The sequence below is a fragment of the Panthera uncia genome, chromosome E3 (assembly GCF_023721935.1).
Source record: "Panthera uncia isolate 11264 chromosome E3, Puncia_PCG_1.0, whole genome shotgun sequence".
NCBI lineage: Eukaryota > Metazoa > Chordata > Mammalia > Carnivora > Felidae > Panthera > Panthera uncia.
The window spans coordinates 10,537,163-10,548,088 of NC_064815.1; the positions used below are offsets into that span (position 1 = coordinate 10,537,163).

The window sequence follows — 10,926 nt, forward strand, 5'->3', positions numbered from 1 at the left end:
AGGCCTCACACACAACAGATGGGACCAGAGCACCTGGAGCACCCTGGCATCTCTCTCCATCAGCTGGTGCTTCTAGTTTTTCCTCACCTGTGTCTTCCAGCTTGACGATGCATTTGCAATGCTTCTATATCCATGAAACAAATAGACCCATGACTGGGATTTCACCATTTGCTGAATTCAAACTCTTTTGGCAGTTTTAATTTATTTTCTGACAGGGCTTCTCCCCCCCATTTATTCTCACTGGTGTCACAGGAATAGTCAGCTAACGTTTGGGTGTGGCAGGTGTGTTGGGGTGGCCCTGCAGGGCGGGATTCACAGGCCTCTTGCTCCAGATCATTGATGAGAAGGGCAACATCCTGCCACTCAACACTGAAGGCAACATTGGCATCAGGATCAAGCCAACCAAGCCCATTGGCCTCTTCATGTGCTATGAGGTAAGTGGTGACCCTCACCTGACCCCTTCCAGGCCCTGAAAATCCCTGCAGGGAGCTGTGTGGGTGCTGAGTGAGTGGGGGTGATTCAGCTCTGCACCCTGAGCCTTCTTCATACCTCCTGTCATTCACTCCAACTCAGTGAAGCCTCTTCTTTAAAAAACTTTTTTCAGTGTTCATTTGAAAGAGAGAGAGAGAGAGAGAGAGAGAGAGAGTGTGTGAGTGGTGGAGGGGCAGAGAGAGAAGGAGACACAGAATCCGAAGCAGGCTCCAGGCTCTGAGCTGTCCACCCAGAGCCCCATGAAGGGGCTCGAACTCACAAATTGTGATCTTATGACCTGAGCCAAAGTCAGAAGCTTACCCAATTGAGCCACCCAGGTGCCCCCAATGAAGCCTCTTCTAATTAATCTCCCGTGTTCCCACATCCCTTCCTGTCCTAAGCCATCTGGCATTTAAGTGCTGATGGGGTAGAAAGAAGTCTGGTTTCAGAAGCAGCATACTTGGGTAACAATGATCTTTTGTGTTTGAGAGTGCAAGCTTTAACTGGGTTCACATCCTACAGTTCCACTTACCAACCACAAATCTGTTAACAATGCTGAGTCTCCAGGGGTCACTTTTGTCTGCACTTCACAGAGAAAGAAACTGCAGATTGGAAGAGTTGTATGTCTTCTGCATGTCAAATAAATGGCCGCTCTAGGATTCAATCCCACATCTTTTTGGTCCCCAGCACCTATATAAGAAATTGAGGGATTACATAAAACTGTGACAGATTCTAAGGATACCTGAAACTCTTAACCAGACAAACCCTAGCCTGGTTAGTAGTGGCCACTAAGAAGAAATTCTCAGCTTCCAAGATTGGCCAGGGGAGGGTGGACAGACCTTGAAATTGACCTCAGACTCATCTCCTTTCTCCACAGTAACAGCCATTCGTATCACTGTTGTCACTCTATGGCCTATGGCAGGGGAAGCGGGGCACTGCTTCTTTTGAGATATTATTGCCCAAAAGCAAATATGCAGACCCTAGCCTTTATTCACTGTAGCACAATTTTAAATGTGTGTAAAAGAGAAAATTGTAAACACAGAGTAACACGTATATACTTCAGTGGTTCTCAACCCTGCATTTGAGGAGATTTAAAAATATTAAATTTTGGATCCAACCACAGAGATTCTGGTTAAATTAAACTGGGAAAGTCCAGAGCAATGACAGTTTTTTCTTAATTGGAAATTATATATTTCGTTTTACAAAGATCTCCTCAGTCTATGCCCAAACCTGTATATATATGTATGTCATTTCACATGCTCTCATGACTATATGTTGTCACCCCTCCACTGAGATTTGTTTGCTTTTTTCCTTTCATTTTTTTATTGAGATAAAATATATATAATATGAAATTTATCCTTTTCACCATTTTTAAGCACACAATTCAGTGGCATTGAGTAAATTCACAATATTGTGCAATAATTACCACCATGCATCTGCAGAAAATTTCTTTCATCCCAAACAGAAACTCTGTTCTCATTGAACAACTCCCTCTTCCTCATATTCCTAGTGTTGGTAACCTTTAATATACTTTTTGTCTTTAAGAATATGCCTCTTTTAGGGGCACCTGGGAGGATCAGTCAGATAAGCGTCCAACTTCCACTCAGGTCATGATCTCACGGTTTGTGAGTTTGAGCCCCGTGTTAGACTCTGTGCTGACAGCTCAGAGCCTGGAGCCTGCTTCAGATTCTGTGTCTCCGTCTCTCTCTACCCCTCCTCTGCTCCTGCTCTGTCTCTCTCTCTCTCAAAAATAAACAGACATTTAAAAAATGTAAAAAAAAAATATGCCTATTTTAGGCACCTCAATTAAGTGGAATTGTGCAACATTTGCCCTTTTGTGTCTGGTTTCATTTCGCCTAACACATGTTTTCAAGGCTCCCTCATGTTGTAGCATGTACCAAATGTCATTTTTTAAGGCTAAATGATATTCCATTATATGTATGTACTATGTTTTGTATATCCATCAATTTCTTAATAGACATTTGGGTTATTTCCACCTTTTGGCTACTGTGAATAATGCCGCAATGAACATTGGTGTGCAAGTATCTGTTTGAGTTCCTGCTTTCACTTCTTTTGGGTGTATACTCAAAAGTGGAATTCCTGGATCATATGGTAATTCTATATTTACTTTTTGAGGAATTGTCAAAATGTTTTCCACAAGTGGCTATACCATTTTCTATTTCCATCAGCAATGCACAAGTGTTCCAGTTTCTCCATATCCTTGCCGATATTTGTTAAATTTCCAGGTTTGTTGTTGTGTATACAATGGTCATTCTAGGGGCGCCTGGGTGGCTCAGTTGGTTAAGCATCCAACTTCGGCTCAGGTCATGATCTCACAGTTCGTGGGTTCGAGCCCCGCATTGGGCTCTGTGCTGACAGCTCAGAGTCTGGAGCCTGCTTCAGATTCTGTGTCTCCCTCTCTCTCTGCTCCTCCCCCACTCAGGTTCTGTTTCTCTGTCTCTCAAAACTAAATAAACATTAAAAAAATTAAAAAAAATACAATGGTCATTCTAATGGGTGGGAAGTGATATAGTATGTCATTGTGGTTTTGATTTGCATTTCCCTAATGACTAATGATGTTGAGCATCTTTCCATATTCATATTCTTTTTTAAACTATTTTTTAAGTTTATTTATTTATTTTTGAGAGAGAGAGCGAGAGAGAGAGAGAGAGAGAGAGAGAGAACAAGCAGGGGAGGGCAGAGAGAGAGAGAGAATCCCAAGCAGGTCCTGCACTGTCAGCGTGGAGCCTGATGCTGGGCTTGAACTCACAAGCTGTGAGATCATGATCTGAGCTGAAACCAAGAGTCAGACACTTAACCGACTGAGCCACTCAGGCACCCCTTCATATTCTCATTGATCATTTGTGTATCTTCTCTGGCCAATTGTCTGTTGAAGTCCTTTGCCTATTTTTACAATTGGGGTTTCTGTTGTTGTTGATTTGTAAGAGCTCTTTATTCATTTTGGATATGAATCTCTTATCAGATATATGCTTCCAATATATCACATATATTACTTCCATTCAGTGCATTGTCCTTTTACTCTCTTGATAGTATCCTTTGATGTAAAATTTTAAAAATTTGATAAGGAACATTTTATCTATTTTTTTTTGTTTGTTTCATGTGCTTTTGGTGTCATAGTCAATAAATAATTGCCAAAAACAAAGTCATGAAGACTTTCCCCTATGTTTTCTTCTAAGAGTTCCAGAATTTCAGTTCTTCTGTTTAGGTTCTTGACCCATTTTGAGTTAATTTCTGTGTATGGCATATGGTAATTTCATTCATTTGCATGTGGACATCCTAGTTTCTCAGTGCCATTTGTTGAAAAGATTAACTTTCCCACTGAATGGTCTTGGCATTCTTGCCTAAAATCCAGTTGGAAGGGAACCTAAAAAGAGATGTCATTCAATGTTTTTAAAATGGTTTTTTTAGGGGGCACCTGGGTGGCTCAGTCCAACTCTTGATTTTGGCTCATCATGATCTTATGGTTGTAAGATTGAGCCCTGCTTCAGGCTCCACTCTGGGCTAGGAGCCTACATAGGTTTCTCTCTCTCTCTCTCTCTCTCTCTCTCTCTCTCCTCTCCCTCTGTCCCTGCTATCTTGTTCACTCTCTCTCCTTCTGCCTCTCTCTCTCTCTCTCTGAAAAAAAAATAAGCTCAAAGTAAAAAAATAAAACTTTTTTTTTTCTGGAACCTCTTAAAATCATTTTATGTTCCACGTGAGGGATGATGCTAACACACTGCTTAGTGGTTGAGTGCAGAGGCTGAAGAGTAAGAATTTTAAATTCAAATACCAGCCCTTCCACTGACCAGCTGAGTGACTTTGAGCAAGTTATTGTGCTATTCTGAACACTCATTTCTTCTACTAAATGGGCTGTAAAAATCTAGCCCCACATGAAACCTGTACATGCATGTTCAGAGCAGTTCTATTCACAACAGCTTCAAACCAGAAACAAGCCAAATGCCCTTCAATAGGTGGACATCCAAACTGGAGTTCGTCCATAACATGAAATACCATTTAGCAATAAATAGGATCAAAGTACTGATGAATGCAAGAAACTGGATGAATTTGCAGAAAATTATACGGAATGAAAAAATTAAAAAAAAAAAAAAGAGCTAGACCCAAAAGGTTGCATACTATTACAGGATTCCATTTATGTAACATTCTTAAAATGACAAAATTATAAAACTGGGGAATAGATTAGCCACCGTCAAGGGGTTTGGGATTTGGAGGGAGGAGGGAGGGAAAGCAGGAGGAAGGTCGGTGTGATACAAAAGAGCAATGATCCTTGGGACTGTAGGAGCCTTCTGTGTCTTGACCACGGTGGTGGATGCAGGAACCTGCACATGTGATAAAGTTGCAAAGTACTGAATACACCAGACACACACACATAAGTACAAATAAACCACTGGGAAATCTGAGATTGGTGGATTGTAGCAATGTCAATATCCTGGTTGTGATATTGAAGTACAGTTTTGCAAGATGCTACCATGGGGGAAACTGGGTAAATGGTACACAGGATCTCTGTGTTATTTCTTATAACTGCATGCAAGTATACAATTATCTTAAAGTAAACAGTTTAATTTGAAAAATACCAGCCTTATAGGCTTTCTGGGAGGATCGGGTGAGATAGTATTGGGGGAAGGAAATTCTTTTAACAAAAGTTTTTGACACCTCTCATTTTTTTCAGACACACTGTGAATGCTAAGTTGAGAACAATAAATAAAAGGGTCCATGCTCTAGTGGAAATTTTATTCTACTAGAGCTCCACACAAAAATCTGTCCTTAAAATTGGCTCAATATTGTCCACTAATTGGCAAGTAGTGTGCATTGAGTACTTGGATGTAGTGAAAATAGACTCAGAAAGATTACAAAACTTGTCTCAGTGCCAGGTAGAACAAGGAGCAGAATTTGAACCCAGATCTGAGTACCAGGTTGTGGGTCATCATCGCTAAACTAATTGCCTTCAGGGATGCCTGGGTGGCTCAGTCGGTTGGGCATCTGACTTCAGCTCAAGTCAGGATCTCACACTTTGTGAGTTCGAGCCCTGCATCAGGCTCTGTGCTGACAGCTCAGAGCCTGGAGCATGCGTCAGATTCTGTGTGTGTGTGTGTGTGTGTGTGTGTGTGTGTGTGTCTGCCCCTTCCTCTCTCTCTCTCAAAAATAACAGTAAAAAAAATTTTTTTTAATTTAAACTAATTGTCTTCAACAAACGGGTGCTGTTATCTTTTCAGGACAACCCAGTAAAGACTGCAGAAGTGGAGTGTGGGGACTTTTACAACACTGGGGATAGAGCAACTATGGATGAAGAGGGCTACATATGGTTCCTTGGGAGGAATGATGACATCATCAATTCCTCTGGGTAGGTATGATTGATCTGAGCCAGGAAGCATCACTCTCACATGCCTGATGGGATCTAGCTTGTCCATACATTTGTCCATGCATTGGTGATTTGATCCTCAGGCTAATTCTGAACAAGCTTTGTCTATGAGGTCCTTTTCTGGGGCTATCTGTGTATCTTCCCCAAGCCCTGCATCCAGAAGAATCAATCAAAATGAAGTTCAACAAGGTCTTCAAGAGGAACATAAGACATTATACAATTTAGGGGCACCTGGGTGGCTCAGCTGGTTAAGCATCCAACTTCTGCTTGTGTCATGATCTCGCAGTCTTTGAGTTCAAGCCCTATGTCGGACACTGTACTGACAGCTCAGAGTCTGGATCCTGCTTCAGATTCCCTGTCTTCCTCTCTCTCTGTCTCTCCCCCTCTTGCACTTTGTCTGTCTCTCTCTCTCTCTCTCCCCAAAATAAATAAACATAAAAAAAAGACATTATACAATTTAAAGGATTTGGAAGGAAGACTTTACTTTGACCCCTACTGGTTGAGGAAGCTTATTCTATGCTTGGCTTCTCTGATCGGACACAGCATTTCACAGAAAAACTTAATAATAAGTAATAGCAATTAAACTCTATGGAGCACTTCCTATGTGGAGGCACGCTCCGCAGTGCTTTATATAATCCAGCTCTCAATGCTAGAAGGTACATGCAATTATGCCCATTTTGCATATGAGGAAACTGAGTTACCAGTGAAGAAAGTTTCCTAAAGTTTCAAAGGGAACGGGCTGCAACCCAGATTTGAACTAGTTATCTGGCTCTAAGTCTGTTGTCCCTAACACTTATGTGATTTAAAAGATTTTTGGCATATTACACTAGAGTAACAAGTCCTCTTGGAGATTTCAGGGAGTGAGTTTGTTTCCTTTTTTAATTTCTAAAACATGCTAATATAGTGGGAAATAGGATACAGAGTTTACATGAATGTTTAAGGTAAAAGTTGAGGCTGCCAATAGGTTTCATGCCAGGGGAAGCTGCTTGAGCCAAGCCCTGGAACCCAGGGAGGACTAAACCTGGGCCCTCTTCCCAGACCAGCAGCAGTGAGGTGAGAAACCCTGGGGAGCATGTGAGTGTTGTATTGTGTACATGAAGTGCAAGACAGAGGAAGGTCACAGGTATCTGGGCTCCCTGAGACAGTTATCCTACATGGCAAAGGAAGATGTGACTCTGCAAAATATGACACTTGAGGGCCTGGGTCACCCAGCCCTGCCAGCTGCTCAGAAACCAAGAAGGAGTCATTGATCCTCCAGGTACCGAATCGGGCCAGCAGAGGTGGAGAATGCCCTGGCTGAACATCCAGCAGTGGCTGAATCAGCTGTGGTGAGCAGCCCAGACCCGATTCGAAAGGAGGTAAGGAGGAGGACACAGAGGTCATCTTGTCTGTGTGTGGGCACCTGGAAGGCCGGTGCAAGAAAGACATCCCCCAGGCCCTATTTTCCCAGTCTCCCACCTAAGGTGAAGGGAGGGCAGAGAGCATGTGCATGTGCATTTACACTGTGTGGTCACCAGAGGGCACTGGGCCAAAACTGTGACAAAATGGTGCTTGTGAATCCTGCACACTGAGGCCTCCAATCTGCTGTTGAATGAGCCCTTGCTCCGTGCCAACTCATTTCCCCCTCACAACAGCCTAATTCTTTAAGGATTCTGATATCCTTTTTTACAGTAAAGAAACAAGCATAAAGAGATTAAGTAACTTGCCTGATCACAAAGCTCTTAAGTGGTGGAGGTGGAATGGGAATTTGAGTAATCCTTCTCTGGATCATGCATTCATTGATTCAACAGGTGTGTGCTGACTACCTACTATGTACAAGGCCCTGTGCCCTGTAATAGGGACATAAGTAATATAAAACTATTTAATTACCAACATTTATTTCATGGCCACAGAACTCTATCTACAATAATAGTAAAAATGGTGATGATAATGATAGGAATACAAATAATTTAAACTGGCTTCATGTTTTGCATGTAATATCTCAATGAATCTTGACATAAATGCAACGAGGGGTGAAGCTATGCTATCCCCACATCACTGAGAAGGAAATGGAGGCCGAGAGGTTATTTTATAAGACAAAGAGTAGAAATTGGAAGTATGGAAACTGGTCGTGTTCTTCTGCAAAGGCTCAACTCTCCCCTTGTTTTTCCATTTACTTAATATTTACTTTTTAAACTATACAATTGGTTGCCACTCAGCCTGAGCCTTCACTCTGGTTCTGCGCTACAGGTGGTGAAGGCATTTATTGTCCTGACCCCGGAATTCCTCTCCCATGACCAGGACCAGCTCACCCAGGAGCTGCAGCAGCATGTGAAGTCAGTGACAGCCCCATATAAGTACCCGAGGAAGGTGAGTGAGGGCAGATGGATGGGATGTGCTCCCCTCCAGTGGTTCCTGGGGCTCTGCTGCCCCAAATCCTCTAGGGTGGCCAAGGAGAAGCTTATGTAGCCAACAGAATGAACATTTTCCTATGCAGAAGAAGCAGTTCAACTCAGGTATATGGGGAACCAACTTAATCAGAGGGAACATTTGTCCTGTGTCAAAAACATGGCTGGCAGGTCAACGTAAAGAAATAAATTGAGACAAGTGCCCAGAGACATCAAGATTATTTGTAATCTTTGAACATTTGGAAAAGAAATTCCAATCAATAACTGCTACACATTTTAAAAACATTATTCGTAGTAAGAAATACATTCTAAATTGCAACCCAGTACATGTATAGATACATAACAAATACAGGCTAACAAAGTAATATTAATTCTAACATACAATACATTCTGAGAGTTTTTATTCTACTTCATTTGTTTTCAAGGCCATGAGCAACCTATGGAAGTGTTCAGGAATAGAGAAATGATTACATTATTTATGGTATTTAATGTAGTCCTATAATTTAAAAAGACAATGCAGATCTTTTATTTGTAACTTGAAAACATCACAGTATCTTATTAAGAGAAAAAAGCAGGCTGTAAATGAATATACCTAATATCATATTTGTTGGAAAACAACAGTTTGAAAGGATACATGTGCCGCAAATTAACATTTCCTTCTTTTGTAATAATACGTTGCAGCATTTTCTGAATGTTTACAATCAGGACATAAAGCTATACAGCTAACATTTATTGGCATTCACTATGTGTACCAGGTCCTGGACTCAAAGATTTACATTTTTACTATTTGATTTAATCCTCTTCAAACTTGAGATGCTGTAACCACCCATTTTACAGAGCAGAAACAGAGGCTCAGAGACTCCCAGTAAATTGCCTGAGGTTGGAGTTAATAAAAGGATGGAGCTGGAACTCAGACCCACGTGTATCTGACAAGAGATCATGCTTTGAATGTTGGGCTGTCCTGCCTCTTAGGAGGAAAACAGAGGATGCATGAAAGTTAGGATGGACTAGAGGTTATTGTTGGTAACAAATAGCCCCAAAATCTTAGAACCTTATAATAAGGGAAGTTTCTTCCTTGCTCATACCACATGTCCACCATGGTCCTCCTGGGACCAGGATAAAAGAGTACCCGCCATAGGTGACTACTAGATGCTATAAGAGATGGACAGAGAGGTGACCAGACTCAGTTGTTCCCAAGTGTTGTGTTCAAGGTGGCACACTTCACTCCCACTCACATTTCACTGGTCAGAGCATGTCACAGGGCTACGTCCAGCTTAGTGGGTCAAAGGACAATGTGACATACTTGGTGGAGCCTAGTGAGGCCACTACATGGTGCCAGCCTGTCTGGGGGACTGTGCAAAGGCAAAGAAGGGAGGTGGGGCATTGGTAGTAAATGATAGCAGGACTAAGTCAGGATGGGTTTGCTTCATCCTCAACCAGGTGGAATTTGTCCCAGAGCTGCCCAAAACCATCACTGGCAAGATTAAGAGAAGTGAACTTCGGAAAAAGGAGTTTGGTCAGCTGTAATCAGCAAAACACTCAGAAACCACTCTGTAATCTTGACTACATCCTTGGCTGCCTCAGTTTCCCCACTATGGAGAGGGTGAGGAGGGGAATGTAGAGCACTGTTTTGCAAGAGTGTCAGGAGTGCCCATGTTCTAGCATTTTTGTTCTCTTAAATTAATATGTTATTATCTTCCCTCCACATCCCTGGGTAAGTGCTCCAAATGTGGTCTGGTAATAAAACATTGACATCAGCATCCGAGGCGACCTTGTGTTGTGCTTTTATTCTGTGAATAAACTGGCACTAAATGCTATCCCTCCATAATTCTTCCCAAGTTCCATCAGAGAAAACTCTGGTGCCAGATTCTCCCTCCTGGTTCCAGGGACCCTGGGTGACTCCTTATGCCCATTCAACAACTAGGACACAGAGGTCAGGGGGACATTCCTGTGGCCCCAGGTGTCCATCTCTGTCTGGCTTGACCATGCTCTGCTGAGGATGAGGCCAGGGTCAGAGCTAGTGAGGTGGCTGGGGAAGGGGGAAAGGGCCGAGGGGCAGCCCAGCGTGGTGATTCCACTTGTTCGCAAGACCAAGGCTCCCTGCTCCATCCACCATTCCATGGATCTGCTGCCACTGCCTCTGAATGCTGCGGCTGCTGCTGCTGCTGCTGCTGCTGCTGCTTCCTGGCCCCAGCCTGCACAAGCACAGGTGAGTGAAGGATCTGCCCTTTGGGGATTCAGGAGTCCTGCAGGACTCCTCCAGCTCTTTTCTGGGGTGCCCAATCCTGCATTCCTTCCATGGGGTCCAGGAGCTCTGTTTCCCCAGCCCTGCCTTGGGGCCCCCACTCACTCACTCTTCCCAGGGCCTACGTATCTCTCAGCCTCACCAGGGTCTAGGAGCCCTCCCCACACTTTATAACCTCCTCCTGCCATCCACAGCCCTCCCTGCTACTGGCCTGTGGTCCTGTGAGCTTCCCTTCACTCTATCCATCCTTGGAGACCGAGATGACACCTGAAGTGGGGGGCACTGGAGGATGGGAGAAAAATGGGCAGAGGGAGCTGAGCCTGAGGGTGGGGGAAGCACATATTGTCTTTTGCTCACCCACCCCAGGATCACCCTTGAAGGGTTCCCTCTGTAGCTACTTACTTCTGAGGTGCACAGACACATACATGCACAGAGGAAAAAAACAG

General features: G+C 43.2%; 1 protein-coding gene across 1 annotated transcript in view; it reads left to right on the forward strand.

Annotated features, from left to right (window-relative positions):
- Positions 1-9,995, forward strand: part of ACSM1 (acyl-CoA synthetase medium chain family member 1) — a 44,779-nt gene extending 34,784 nt beyond the window's left edge. Inside the window, exons 10-14 of the mRNA XM_049638394.1 lie at positions 333-434; positions 5,703-5,830; positions 7,107-7,206; positions 8,078-8,197; positions 9,676-9,995. Coding sequence (XP_049494351.1) covers positions 333-434; positions 5,703-5,830; positions 7,107-7,206; positions 8,078-8,197; positions 9,676-9,762 — 537 coding nt within the window. The 3' untranslated portion in view covers positions 9,763-9,995. The remainder of the gene's footprint in view (positions 1-332; positions 435-5,702; positions 5,831-7,106; positions 7,207-8,077; positions 8,198-9,675) is intronic.
- Positions 9,996-10,926: the final 931 nt, after the last annotated feature.